General features: G+C 38.9%; 1 protein-coding gene and 1 long non-coding RNA gene across 10 annotated transcripts in view; one reads left to right on the forward strand and one right to left on the reverse strand.

Moving 5' to 3' along the window:
• tshz3b (teashirt zinc finger homeobox 3b) overlaps positions 1-4,142 on the reverse strand; it is a 107,922-nt gene extending 103,780 nt beyond the window's left edge. For 4 of the 9 annotated variants that reach the window (XR_013576930.1, XR_013576931.1, XR_013576929.1 and 1 more), the window contains exons 1-2: positions 3,393-4,142; positions 2,556-2,692 (exon numbers count right to left, since the gene is read on the reverse strand). Coding sequence is in view for 1 of the 9 variants with exons in the window: in XM_078544389.1 (XP_078400515.1) it covers positions 2,556-2,595 (40 nt within the window). In the remaining 8 variants the exon portion in view is untranslated. Of the gene's footprint in view, positions 1-853; positions 958-1,648; positions 1,692-2,555; positions 2,693-3,392 lie in introns of those variants that run through there. The other 5 variants (XM_078544390.1, XM_078544391.1, XM_078544393.1 and 2 more) reach the window with 4 other exon arrangements.
• A 6-nt stretch (positions 4,143-4,148) lies between these two features.
• LOC144682080 (uncharacterized) overlaps positions 4,149-15,617 on the forward strand; it is an 83,509-nt gene continuing 72,040 nt past the window's right edge. Inside the window, exon 1 of the long non-coding RNA XR_013576932.1 lies at positions 4,149-4,285. This is a non-coding gene — a long non-coding RNA (uncharacterized LOC144682080). The remainder of the gene's footprint in view (positions 4,286-15,617) is intronic.

Consider the following 15,617-nt stretch of genomic DNA (forward strand, 5'->3'; position numbering starts at 1 on the left):
TGTCAAGCTAATGGAGGCAATGCCAGTTGATTCTGGAAAATTCTGTTTGCTGGTTAAATATTTCAAAGAAACTTTCAGGCAGTCTTATGGTTATGCTTTTTCCCTTCTTTTCTCTTTGTTGTTCATTCCTTGCAAAAGCTGAGAACGGCCATAACTAATCATTCTGTCAGTTGGCTGCTAGGGAGAATCTCCATCCAGCAGAGCAATGTGTGGCAGGTTTGCAGGCAAATAATACTGCAACAGCCAACCACAAGTACCTCTGTAGGTACTCTACCTCTTGCTGCTTCCTTCATGTTTGGGATGATGGCAATAACAACTAAACAGATTATCTTAATCCGATGAGTGCATTACTGCTTTCTGCTTCACATAGTTTATCTTTATGATTGATACACTTTTCTTTGCGAAGATTATTTTGTATCTAAACAAGATAACACTGTTGATACCAACATTTTAAACTTTTATATAGCATGATGGGAAAGATGGAAAGTAAATGTATCGCTTGGTTTAATTATATTTTTCTCTCACACTACTTATTAAAAATATAGTTGAAAGCCTGTTTGTTTTATTATATCTGCTTGTGATAATAGAATAAAAATGTTTCAGCTTAGAGCTGATGTAAGGCAACTAGGAAATGTTCCCATACAAATATGCGATCAACACCCCTCTTTAGAAAGTGCATTATGCTCTATGTATATACAGCACTGTTACCTTTGATGATTGTTGCTTTCTGTCCTATTGAATCCATAAACTAAATCAATCTTTTTACAGATTCTTGGCGACAGTTTTAGTCTCCTCTATTAGACAATTCACAATGTGCTGTCACAGTCTAGCAAGACATAAAGAATTTGTGCACCTGTCTGTTATGTCTACAAATGCTCCATTGCTGGGGGTTGTTCATTGTTGTTGTTATTCTACCAGAGACCATTAAAAGGCCCTAATTTCTGTGACATGATTATCCAGGTACCAAAGCCCATTTGTCACCTGCAGCAGAAAATTGAGTTAATGCACAACTAAAGGCAACTAGGACTGTGTAATATCAACTTGATTACATCAAACTAGCTGCAAACCTAATTCTGCTGTATGACAGTGCGTGGAGCTTGTCATCTCCAATCATTAAACCTGTCAGGAATCCATCAGGTTTACAGCTAATTAGGTGAACACTAATGAAGCTGGCAAAACAACTTTTCTTTTTTTACGGCTGAGCGGACCTTTCAGTTTGGGAAATCTTGTGTATACTCAATCCGCTCAAGGTTGCTGGGGACTGGTTTCCCGAAGTTACCATCACAGCACATCAGACGACATCTTTTTTTGTGTGTGTGCTACTTCCATCACTACAGAGCAATCAATTTGTCATCACTCTTTGTATACCACAAAGCAGTCATGAACCTTATAACTTGCAGCTGTGAGGGCCAAGAGAAAAAAAATTACAGGAAGTTGCTGTGCCTCTAACAAAACAGAGAAAAAAAAAATCATGCACAGCTCACTAATTTGTCTTCATCTACCCATCAGCAGCATAAATATTCTTTTTTTCCTCTTTTTAAATAAGTGGCTTTCAGTCATCAACACCCCCTTCCCCATATCCATTAGGCAAAGGCATTTTGATAAAGTACGCCAAAGCCTGTGTATGGGAAAGAATGAAAGCACTCACTCTGCCAACTTCTGATTGACCATTAAGCTATTGATGAATGTGCCTGTCAGGAGAGAGACAATTAAATCAAATATGAAACAAAGTCGTTTTGACGGGTCATTTTGATAGAACAGTCCTATTCTTCCATCCCTTAAAAGACATGCATTTAAGTTTTTGTCAACACCTTTTATCTCTCCCTCTCTCTTTGAAAAAAAAATCTTGCCCAATCTCCAGTTTTTGGGGGGGAAAAAAAAGGAGGAAAAAAAGAAGTGAAGTGGTTTGACAGCCAGATGACAGGGCAGGTGTTACGTCATAGGCATGTGCGTTGCCATGGTGAGTGATTTATTGATGTTTATCGGGAATGAATAGATCAAAGCACGCCAGATGACAGGCAATCAATCAGGCATCAAATCAAGGATGGCAATTGTCTATAAAAACCAGTTCCATTCCACAACCCCCATTGTTGATCGTGGAGCTTCCTAGTTCCCTATCCAACACACACACACACACACACACACTGAGGCAGAGAGAGGCGGGGGAAACTTAACTGGACTTGACATTTTTATATATAAATATAAATAAGACGCATTTTAAAAAGTACAGACTGGAAAAGCCCTGTCAGTTAGAGCGGGCTGTCAGCTGACAAACACTTTTTTTGTTTGTTTGGAGGTTTTTTTTATACATATAAAAAAAGCTCTGATTGTCCCAGATTTTGGGGATGGGGGGTTGGGGGGTGACCCAAGTTAACCAAAGAATGAAGAAGATTTTTTTCCCCCCCTCTTTCTCTTCACGATAACAGGATTGTTATTTTGTTCAGAAACAAGTGGTCCCGTTGCCCCCTCTCCTCATCCCCCTCTCCCTCGCAGATACACACACTCACATATATATATAATATATTATATACACACACACACACACAGTGTCGTACCTGCTGAGCGCCGGGGCGCTTGCTGCTTCCTTCTCGGCATGCTGGCCAGAGTTAGCCCGACAGATCCCCAACTCCTTCCAAGGTGGCTGCGCGGCGGCCGGGCGGCGTTTTCATGCAAACAGCGACGGGGCTTCGGGCTGGCGGGAGCGGGCAGAAAGAGAGACTCAGAAAAGGGGGAGAGAGAGGGGGAGAAGGAAGGGAGAGCAGAGCGGCGGACACTTCAGTCAGTGAGAGAGCCACAGTCTCTCCCTCTCTCTCTCTCTCACTCACTCACTCACACTCTCAACACATCGCCTCGGCTCCTCACAGCCACTCACTGGGAGCTGCAACAGGCAAGCTTAAAAGAAAACGAGCTCATCGCGTCGCCCCAAGTCGGCATTCTTTAACTGTCAACTTCCAAATAAAACAAAAAACAACACACACACACACACACACCGCTCGTCAACATCCGACACCCCGGCCACTAACCCACCCCCACCTCCCTCCCTCCCAACCACCCCTCCCCCCCCCCGCCCCCTCTCTCCCCAAATACACCAGCAGCACACGCTTTCTTTTAAAAATAGAAGAACGTATAGCAACGATTCAGCCGGGCTACTCTCCCAAGTTACGTTGGATATTTTTCAAACCGCTCACTTTTCTTTTTTTTTTACATTTTACAACTTCTTTTCTGAGGGGAAGAAAATTCAAGTGCAAAACGATGAAGTAACTTGGATTTTCCGCTCCCCGTTCCAGTGCCATCCTCCCTTAGCCTGCACCTCGCCTCTCCGCTCTCCTCCTCCCAACTAGTTGTTGAAAAGTGCTGAAGCAGCTGGCTATAGGTGCTGGGGTTTTACTCACAAGGTTTGCTCGGCTGGGTGCTGTGCGTGGCTCTTTCTGGGAGAGAGATCAAGCGATTTGGGATTCCAGCTTCCCACTTTCCTGACGCCTCCCTGCCCGGAGAACTGGGCGGCTGGTGCGGGGCTCGCCAAGGCTTCAAGCCCCAGGGACTTTGGAAGGGGTTTCTCGGGGAAATGCGCCAGCTTTCTGCTGCTCGCGGGCAAACCTTTCGCCTAGATGCCTTTCAGGAACCTCCATTTAGACGGGCATCGATTGGCTTGGAACTCGATTGTGCGTCCCTTACGGAAATGATCAGAAGAAGGGGCCGGACTCGAACTGTGTTCAAGTGCTTTGGAGAACATGGATCAGCAAATGCCAAACAGTTTCTTGGCTACCAATTGCACTCCCCCCCCCCCCCCCCCTCTTTTCTTGGCAGATAGGTATTTAATGACAGCCAGAGCAGAGCAGGGGCGATCTTTGTCCCAAACGCGTTTTTTTTTTTAAAAAGATGTCAGGCAAGCAGTAGCAAATTCTTAAAGAGGAGTTGAGCAGGAGATGAGGGCAGATCTGACTATTGCTGGTAAGATCAGGAATCGCCAATCTTCCCCATTCTTTCAAACCCTGGAAGCATTCCAAATGTCTGAAAACTGGACAGATTTAAATATCCTGCGTCATAACTTCTTGCGCGCCGTGTCGACTTTTATTTCTAATCTCTCTCGTTTCCCCTCCCCAAGTTCCTGCACCGAAATCCGTTTCACTTTCAGCTCATGCCCATGGCTAAGTTGTCTGTTTTTCAGCTTGTCACAGGATGGAACATTGCAAGTCTCCGAGTCCCGGGAAGTGTGGGTGCTCCTGGAAATGACGAATTGTTTGACGAGCGAAAAAGAGAGAGAGAGAGAGAGGGGGGAAAAGTGGTGAGTTGTCAAATTCTGCTTCTCCTGCCAAATTTGGTCAGCTTTATCTCATCGCCAGTCGCAGGGGCTCTCCATTCAGTCCGCTCTGATGGGAAAAGGAGCGATCCGCCCGGCCAAAGAGGCTACCTGCATCCTCCCCGGCTTGCCTTTAGGGCTGACTAAGTGACTTTCACGGAATCGAGATGGTTTTAGCCCAATCTAGACGTGCACATTCCGTTAGATCCGCCCTAACATCTGTCCGTCTAACCATTGGCGCATCCATCAGTGTCACGCTGTGTGCACACTCCAACAACGACACCAGAGCACATCAGGCGCGATCTCTCAGTGTTAGACACAACACAACACACAATACCGTACAGCACAACACAATAATACGGCAACAACAAACCAGCCTCGCAATCACTGCCGCCCCATTACAAGCAACTTCATCAGCGATTTCACCCCACTCGCTGACATTCACACACCGTGTGAGGATAGAAAAGAGACAACTTTTCACTTAGAGCCACAATTCAAAATAACACCTCAGCCCCGTCCTCAGTTGGCCCTCATCGCCAATCAAGCCCGTTATATCAATCCTAATTTGTTGTTTAAGACCGATTCTTCAGTCAGTAACTCCATTTTATTTATATATATATATAAAATCTCAGGAGATAAATGGCAACATTTTAACAGAGCGATTGTCAGGATGTACAGTAATTTGGGAGCACCGCTGAAAAGACGGTGTGCAGGTTAATTTATTGAGTTTTAAAATTTTATTCCACCCAGGACCACGAACCGTGGCCTAATACTTTAAAATGGAGTCCTGTCGGTCACATTCTAGGCCATTCGAAGTTGTCGAGTTTTTGATTTTGATAATGAGTAAACTCGAATCATTTCAATAACAGTAATTCTGTGTGAACTCCATTCCGTACTTAAATACGGTGACTCCAGCCTGCACAGAATTACATGCACAACTTTAGTACAAACTATATTTGTTAATGTATGTTCTAATTAAACCCCCCCCCTTTTTTTTGAGCCGTTTTCAATAACGTGGAATTCAATCATTCACTGCAGCAAAACCTCAGATTCAAACACACCCGCCTATAAGAAACGTGAGTGTGTGATTCGCAAAGGGCCCCTCCCAAAATCGGGTAAAACACTTTGTATAAATCGCAAATGATGTCGCCGATAAAGCACTGTTCTGTCCCAATGTGCACGTTTAATGAACACCCTGTGAAATGATAAAACACGGATTGAGTTATCTTGAATTTCGTAGTTTTCGCCCCGTGCAACCTCCAGAAGCACGACTGTAGATTGCAAAGTTGGCAACATTTTTGTTAAAGTTGACCAACTTGTTTATTTACATGTTGTAAACAACATAGCGCCAACTATCTAGAAATATTTTGATAATCCTGGATGCATTTTAATTTTTTTTTAGTTGCATTGCAGCTTCATACATTAAAACAGTTTGCTATGGATACATATTAAATTGCGCATTGCATATCTGTACATTGGAATCATTTATAATGACACTTTTAATTAGCTATTTACTGGAGCGTTTTGATGCATGAGAATTAACAATCACCCCAACACAAAGTAATCGATATAGATTACATGTCCAAATTCGATAAACAGTGTTCCAGTGTTTTTTTTCTCCCTTTTTGGTAAAATACAATCTGCCTTCTGGCGTTCAATAAAACCCTCCATGTGCTAAAATGTACTGTTATATTCGGCGCTAAAAATTGATTTTACTGTATGAGATATTAAAATGAACTTTTAAATTATTCTTGTAACGTTCCCACCGCGTGAAACTGACTCGGTGTTGTTGGCTGTTCCTCTGTAGAATTCATACTTAAATATTTCTAATCTGTTAGAATAAATAGCGTCTGAGCGAGGTAGCAAAGTACAAGTTCCTGTAAAAGTCAAATGTCCTGGGGCAGAGGATATAAGGGGGAAGGGGGGGAGGGGGTGGGGGGCTCTAGAGCCCTTCTGTTTCAATCCTTTGCCCTGCCTGGGCTCAGATGAGTGATAGTTGTGGGTTTTATATCTTTCCACTCGTGATTGTAATCATTTGGGCGGGTTCTGTGCAGTTTCTGGAGTCCTAACAATAAATCTACCAGGCAGACACTCCTTGCGAAGCAGCTTTTGTGCTCGAACCGGGCGAGAGACGCACAGTTTGATGTTGTGTGCACTGGACAGAGATTTTAGTTTGCTGAAAGTCACTCTGATTTGAGCGGATGCCTTACAGACGGTCTGACACATATCTGATCAGTTCATTTTGAGTTTTTTTTTTGTTTTACTGTATACCACGTTTCCGTGTTCTACGAAGACTGGTCTATACTCCGCTTGCTGGCTCTATTTATATGCATCCGGTAAATACATGCTCAGATCATATCCTGTTACATATCTGATTAGCAGGTCATTAGCTAAGCCTGGGGTAAAGGAATTTCATTTTAGTCAAAATGAGTGCAAACATGTCAAGCCAATAAACAGCACAGTGGATTGAAGTTTGTGTTGACTGTCGCGATTCGAAATGTACAGTTAAAGCCGTGTTTTGGATTCTTTGAAAGTCTGCGTGACGAGCAGAGAATGTCGAATTACAGTTCTAACGCCTTAAACTAATCCCGAAGGAATCTTCAGGGCCCTAATGCACATCGGTTTAGTAAAGTGAGGGATCCGGGACTGAGCTCAAAGTCACGTTAATCAAAACGAACGAGTAAAATTAATGGACCGCCTTTTAAAAGTTGGAAAGTCATCCCTCTGTTCTAAAACTATTAAAAAAATGTCGTCTAGAACGCCGAGAGCTGTGCTACAGAACCAAGCATTAAACGCAAATCACACTAAAGAGAGGGATGGATTTTCAAATCGTTTTTGGCCAAATAACAAATAGCGCCAGAACTCCGAGGCATAAGATACAACTGGTCCCACCAACGCCATCAGATCATTCTTAATTGATGTACCAAAGGGCTGATTTATTTAAAGAAAATGAAATTGTTATTAATCTAGTGCGTTGCATTCAGGTTGGACAGCTGATGGTGGCAGAACATGTTTCGAAGTTTGAGACGAGTTTTGGCTTTGTTGCTCCATAAATGATGCACACCTCACGCTCGCTTTTGATTCAGCAATGAACCTGAGGATGACATTGCTAAATTGCCCCATTGCTGAAAGAAAATATTATAAATGTTGCTGTCTGCCTTCTCCAATCAAACGCATTGCTGCCATAGATAATATCATTTTCCGCAGAGTCCACAAAGAATCCAGCTTTTTAAACATTTTAAATTAAATCCTTTTGATGATACCGTGCAACGTCCAGCAAGATTGGTAACAAACTATAAAATATTATGTTGACACGAATATTTATTTAAACAATAGAAGTATTTGATTTACAAAGACCACCCCCCCCCCCCCTCAATAACAAATTGTTCTTGAACTGAAAATAACGTACCAAGATTTATGGCAAAGATAATTATATACTTTCTATTGAGCCAAATGTTGTTTTGCGGTAACATTTTTTAGCGAGTGGTTTTCATTTCGAAATAAGTTAAGGTGTCGGTAAACTCGGCAGTCAGAATTTATGTGCATTGCAGGGAAGAATTTTGAAAACGGGCTCTACCTCCGCACATTCGATTTAGTTTCTGTTGACATAAATATTTTCAGTTCCTTCTGGGGACACCTTTTTGTCATCCCTGAGCAATATTCCAGCGCAAATACACTTGTTTGTGTTCAAAACGGGAAGTCGATTTCCAATGAGGTAGAATAAGTTCAATTTAGCAACGCGGAACTTATTTAAAAAAACATGAAATGTCATTAAAACTCTCCCAGAAAGTTTACTACAGCACATGCAGAGGCCATATTCTAGCGAGCCAGCTCCGTTAAATAAGTCTGGGTGTTAATGGGAATGAATTGTTCTTGCAAACATTTGGAGTTGTCTGGGGAGACCGTGTTCACTTTAACATAGTTTCTTTAAAATGCTTGCCATAAAATTTATAGAGTATTTCCATGTATTTTAATCATCCTTAAAATTATCTGCCATCTTATATGCTTTTGTTTTATTGTGTAGCAAACTGACCAGTGAATATTCTCCCATCAGTTCATATCTGAAAGCTAGGAGCAGCACCAATCACAGTTTCCCAAAAGAAATGCAAACCTCCCACTGCAAAGCCTTTGGCAGTGTCTTAAAAACTTAATTGTAAAAAATCTGAAGGAATTTATCCGCATTAGAGCAAAATAAAAATGAGTGGAACCTGGAGCTGCAATGGGCCACCATATTGATTCTCATCAATGTTAGTGATAAAAACATTTATTGTGATAGTTGTCTCAGCTGTCAGCAGTTAACCTTCGCAACACTCATATCACCTGCTGTTGAATTATCAACCAACAATTTTGGCAAGTCCTGTCGTAGAGCATCAGTTGCTTGATTTATACACAAAGGGAAACTATTATTCAAGTAAAAAACATAATTTATCTATAATTTTCTGTGGAAAAGCACCATTATGTAATCACAATTAATTGTAGTGCAGCTTTAGCAAGTATTAGTCAAATGATAGAGTGCACAAGGTGAAAGTACAAACCTTCTTCACACTGATCATCTCCATTATCAATGTCATGAGAGTGCCCCAATGTGATGCAAAGCTGTAATGCCATGCCGCAAAACACAACAAATTGCATTTACATGGCACCTTCATCCTTGTGAAACATCTCAAGTTGTTTCACAAAAGTGTAATCAGACCAAAAATTGACATTAGGCCAGGTGGCCAAAAGCCAAAAGGAGTAGAGAGATAGAGAGGTGGAAAGAGTCAGGGAGCAAACTTAGCAGTAGTGATCCCATGTCCCTCATTGCTTCATAGATATGCTGGGACCCATGCTTCATTGCAAACACTCACATTGCAATAATTCTTTATGTCTTAGTGAAATTAGCACTTTCGTCATATAAACTGGATAGATGGTGGGCATGTGCATGACAGCATTTCCTCATACCAGTGAGACTTTATTAGCTGAAAGAGTAAAATTATTAAGAAGCTTATATAAGCATTTGTGTTCGCAAACCTATAAATTTCTGTTTTAGTGTAATTATTTTCAAGAAGTGAGACACATAAATAGATTACCTCCAAATGCCTCAAAGAAAATGTCTACCTCTAGCATGTAACATGAAGATCTGTGTGTGTTAAGCAGTAAGGTTTTGTTTGTAGGGGGAGATGCAGGAGATTTTGCACTTGCACCCATGAGCTGGCTGCACCTCTTCTAATCTTCTGGATAGCTAAGGTTAGACGTACATATAATAACACCAAACCCATTAAGTAAGACCTTGTAATGCTTAACATTCTATCCTGGAAGGCACAGACTGCAGATTGTCTGCTGGAGAGTATTGTTTATGAGACCACAATTTGCCAATCAGAACTTATGTTAAGAACAGAATTTTAGAATTGGGGCATTAATGTTAAGTTACATATGATGTCATCTATAAGGCCAGTTCTGCACACTCCCACACTCTTCACCCTAAAAAAATTAACAATTTCCACATCAATGCATTTTAGCAAAATGAGCACATTTAAATTTTCCAGCAAAATTTGACATGCTCAATTTTTAATGTTTAAGAGAGCTTTACATATTAAAATTGTGTAATCATTTTTCAAACTAAAAATGTCACCTACGCTGCATCAAATATTATAGTATTAACAAGATAATCAAAAACTCTGCTACAACTTCACATAAATGAACACAGCTTCAGTCATCTGTATCGATGTTATAAACTGAGTTTTATTATTGCTTTGTTACATAACGCCTTTGTATAATTGACATTTATTATTAAATATAACCAACACACAGTCCAAGTCCAAATAGCTTACATTTGCATTTGCTTTCCAAAGTTAGTTTTGCATCTAATATTTCTAAAGCAATAAATGTTTGAGCACAAGATGCACAAATGTACTAAACTTCTGTATGCTAAGAGAGGTCTGAACTCTTTGGGAACCAATAATTATTCTTCATTAATCTAACTAATTTTGCTATAGTGAACTTATCATTGTAAAGGTATGTTATGTTATTGTAGTTAATAACAATTGCATATTTTTATTCTCAGACATTTGGATCCAATATTGTTGTTGTATGAATAATAAAGGTTGATTTAATGAGTTTAATTCAAAATGTGGTTAGTTGTGTGATAGATTATTTTTTGTTTTGTGATTGATGTAATTGCAGATCTTGCAAGCAATGATGTTGGAGAGGATTATTGATGGCTTATTGATGGTTGATAGGGGACGTATCAACAAACTAGAATATATATACAATAGAAATCTTAATACAGAACAAACACAATATATTCTAACCCTTTGAAGTGCATTTTGTGTCCTGTATTCACTACAGTAAATATATGTTGGTGTATAGCAAAAATGTTTATTTTTTTGCCTATAAGCGTGGTGACATGGTGAAATGTTGGCGCAATAGCCCTTCAATATATTTGTGAGGAAGTTCTGGTATCTGGTCAGAAGTTTTTTTAATTAATGTGTTTGTGTGGCAGTGATAATGGTGGGAGGCAAGAAGATTCCTTTGAATATAGGAAAGTCAGTGGGTTTCTTTAATTTCCAGGATCTGGGCAGTTGTGGTGAAAGTCAATGAAACACTGATAGGGCTAGTTTAATAACAACACATGTTGCTAGTGTTTCAAGAAATATATCCCATCAAGAGTAACTGTATTCAACCAGTCAGAGTGTTGTATTTCAAATGGTAGATTGAGTAAGAATTAATCATTTTGAATGATTCACACTTAGGCTGGAACTTGGCTGCATTGAAATACTCTATTTTGCATACTGTTTCTACAGTTTAAGAAAGGTGGAAAGGCCTAAAACCTTTGGTTCTGCTGGGAGCATGTTACTTTTTTCCCACCAAAGATGTTTCATGTCAGTGCATTATGTACTTTAAGTAAGGGTTAAATATTAATTCCACAAACTACCATTTAAAATACATTATCAGAATGATTATATTATGTCAATTGAAATTAGGCCATGATGTATCCATACAAACTACCCTAGATGAATGTAGAGTTACATCTGCATGTGGAGTATTTTACTTGGGTTTTGATGTCAGCTGAATGGTGTAGACAAAAGCAGCAGGAATGAGAGGAGAAAAGAATATTGTCTTTGCGATTATTGTTCCGTAAGAAAAAAAGTTTCATATCTCAGGTGCTGCAGTTGATTGCCTTGTGAACATGTTAAAGAACACTGTGTCTCAGAGGACACACAGAATGGAACACTGTCCCTAGAGATTCCAATTTTGGCTGCTGTTGTGTTTTTTTTCGCTTCTGGGTCATCTCAGTTCCAGGTAGGTGACATTGTTGGTTTTAGGCTGTAATCATTTACTTGCTTGACAATAATGGTATTTGATGCATTGGCAGAAGAGCATCACAAATTACTAAATTTTCTGCTGATGAGATGCTTTGCGGTAGAATTATGCAAAAGCTTTATAAAATGGTTGAGGCGCCTAGTGTCCACAGTAACATTAATTGTACTAGTGTTCCCAGATCTGCACTAACAGTCAGTCAGGATTCTTGTATGATCTGCAAAAGCTACCATTTTATATTTTGCCAAGTAGCCTTTGACATGAGTGATAAACTGTTGAGCATTGTTGCTAATGGTCCAGGTATATATGGAGGAACAGTGCATAATAAAGGGATGACAAATTGTAAAAGGATTCAAATTGTAAAGACTGGGTTTACATAATTTTATTTTATTTACTTTTCAGTAGTTCTTGTTAATTTATGATTGTGATTGAAATTCAGCAATGCACTGAAAATTTTCATGAAGTCAGTTAAAATTGTCAAGATTTGAGTGTTTGTTTATTTGAATGGTAGGTTTCAAAGAGCTGCTCCTTTGACCAAAAGTACAGATTCACAATCATTTTGTTGCCCCAAGGATACAATAGTTTTGACTATCCATTGACCTAGAGCTATGAACCTGGTTTGTAGAAATCGTTATAATCCAGTCTGTTAAGTGCTGTGATAAGGCATTGTGTAAATATTTATGCACAATCAAATCACCTACAGCAAGTCTTTGGATGACACCTTATGTTGTATGTTGATAGACAATGATGTGTAGCAAGAATGTCTTAACAAATTTGTACAAAATTACTTTGTAATCCCTCCCTCCTCCCTTTTGCTATCTATCTTTAGACGTTTCAACTCCATATGACATTAGTAGTAACTGTGATAAAGACAAACACAGCATTATGTTCCTAATGAATCAGTATGAAAGTATAAATATAAATTACAATTACATATTCACCGCATTACTGAATTTCAATTTCAATCATATTTTTGCAAGAAGTGAAGAATAGCACCTCTAAAATATAAAGTTTATCCTCATGCCATAATTTAGCATTGTCCAGCTCAAGTGAACAAATTTACATAACACAATGTGTATGCCAATATGGTCTGCAGTAGCACAGGACGGGATTTAGCAATGCAAATTAACAAGAATTATCCTTAGTGCTCTGTAAAACCCAGGATTCCCAAAGCTGATTGTTCTCCAGTCACTCTACTGGAAAGTGTAGGATGTCAAGTCAGGACAGGATTGAGTCTGGCTGTGATGACACCCAATGTTCAATGTCTAGATTTAAACATTACGAATGACTGTTTGGGTCAGGTACTGGAATGTAGCCAGTCTGTACCTGAGGAAGCATAAACTATGTCAGAATCTTCATGAGCAGAGGTGAGATAAGTAAAAGGGAAAAATAGATTAGAGTTTATGTAAAACTCCAGATTATTAAAATTGACATTATCTCATGCAGCCTTATTCTGGGCCATGACCTCTTCCTAATTAATCACAGAATTACTTTTAAAGGCTATGACCATTTAATGCATACAATTCTTGACAAATACTGGACCTTTTTCTTGACCCTGTTGAGACCCAGTCCAGTAGTGGGCAGAAATTGCTTTGAGCATACAGAAGAGTTCATAGTTTCCTTTGAACCTGGAAACCAGAGAAGTATTTGGGTGTTATAAATTATTCTTTGGATGAAGTCCCTGTTCAGTCCTCCTCATACTTAACATCCAATACAATGAAAACTGAATCTAAACCAAATGGCTTCCTTCTGTGCCGTAAGTGACTCTATGACTCTATATGCGCCTTTGCATCTGAATAAAAGACCAATAAAGATTCAGGGGGAAAAGGTGTAAGACCCGTATACCTCAAACCAAAGGTTACCCTCAATGATACCAGGACAGTAAAGGGAGCAGACAATTTGGATAGCTTAACCAACCATTGTGCAAAAATGCACAATGAATTCGCTTCCTGGCTATGGGGAAGAACTGTAGTTAAAACAGGCAAATCATGGCCGTGTGAGGAATGAATCTGGTAAATGTTTTCCTCATGTCACCGAAGAGTATCTATTGTTTGAAATTTAGAAATCATTCTAGTGGGGAAGCTTCAAATGTGGTAGAACATTATTTTTGTACGTTTCATTTCCTTCTGTTTCAGTCTCCCCAAATCAATACCATTTAGTCACTAGCCATTAGGGGGTGCACTCCTCTTTCCTTTTGGAAAGTATTTGACCTCCAATTGACGTTTCTCCCATTGGCAAACCTGAAATTGGGAACACACTTGGTTGGATTAAATGTAATAACAACCTTGCCTTCCACCCCTCTGGGGTTGCTGTGTAAACAGCCCCTAAAAAGTTTGAGTCCAGAGTGCCTTGCTCGCTAACATTTTTTTCATTTCCTCCATGTGTGGAAGCACTTGGTTTTCACTCTACCTCCCCTTATTGGCATAACTAAGATTGGAAATTTGCCTTGTGGAATGTCTGAGGTATTTCCAATCCAAGTGGTTTGCAATTCAACATATTGAAGCTTCAGTATCCTATACAACAGTGCCATTCCATCAATCATCTCTTCATACACACTACTGTTACCTTATATTCATTAAAATTTCAGGTACCCCCATTTTAATACCATTCAGTTCTAATAGCATATTTTCAATACATTTTAAACTGTGGACTAAATTGTTCTTCTAAAAAGGCCAGTAAAGACCACAGGGTTTTAGTCAGTGAGGTCTGTAGTAATAGAGGTGAGTATCCAGTTGCATTAGAACATGGATTTTAAACTTTCTCAATAAATGGATAATCCAAATATAACATTTCTCTACTTGTTTTCTTCCCTCTTCAAAAGAAATGAAAATTGCTTGAATGTAAGGGTTGTTACTTAAGGATTAGCTGCTTGGGGATGAAAAGCATGATAGAAATCAAATAGTGCATTGACATAAAATTTTAAAACTAAGAATTTAAAGCTCACTTCACAAGCATTGACAGGGAAGCACACAAACATTGTTTTACTTTTTAACTGTCAGCTTGGTATTTCAGATTTATAAGTGGGAGAAATATTAAAATAATACATTTGTATAGTCATTGAAGAAGGAGGTATATCAGTATTTAACACCTGAATTGGGAAAACCTATAAAGATTTTATAGGGAAATATAGTTCTATTTGGGCTCTGTCATAAAATACAAGCAACTTTAGAAAATTAAAATATTTTTCAGAAACAAACATTTGTAGAGACCCAGTAAAATGAACTTTATCTTCGGCCTGCAATCCATCTTTCTACCTGAGAGAAAACAACTGTAAATGTTACAAACTCCAATATATCTTAGCTTATTGTCATCGCATCTCATCCATTGTCATGGTGGCAGTTTTAACATGTAAATTAATATGTAAAAACAATACACTTTGAATTGTTAGCAGAACACTGAGTATACCCAGAGTATGCTATTTATAATGTTTCTGTTGGGAGAAGCAACAACTCAAGTTTTGGTAATAATTGCAGTCAAGAATTAATTAATGGTTGATTTAAGAATGATACATTGGATGCAGGGGATATTTAATGTTTTGTAATCCTTTGTTACAAACCCAGAATAATTTCAATATTTTCCTGAACAACTAAATGTGCAGTGTAGTGACATAGCTGGATCACATTTTAGTACTGAAAACATAGATTTTTACAACTCGGCTAATCATTTTCTTTTTCCAAAGATTCATATATCTATCTATATTATAAATATTCTTGGTTAGTCAGGATGCTTAAAAACCAAGTTTCAAGTCTTGCTTTGTTTTCTACCGTGCACATAGTTAAACTTTAAAATACTTTTTTAAATCAGTCTTTGAAAAATACATTAAAAAAATCATTTTACTATTTATACAGTCTAAAGAGCTTAAAATACAAACTTGACCATTTGAATTTGTTAATGTGACACTTGTTAAAATTTGATCTTGGAGGAGCACACAGATGTGTATATGTACCTAGAGAGAGAGACACTATCATCATGAACAGCACAACAATATCTAATTATAGCATCAGGTTTAAAATACTCA

Source organism: Cetorhinus maximus, chromosome 6 (assembly GCF_964194155.1).
Source record: "Cetorhinus maximus chromosome 6, sCetMax3.hap1.1, whole genome shotgun sequence".
NCBI classification, from domain to species: Eukaryota; Metazoa; Chordata; class Chondrichthyes; order Lamniformes; family Cetorhinidae; genus Cetorhinus; species Cetorhinus maximus.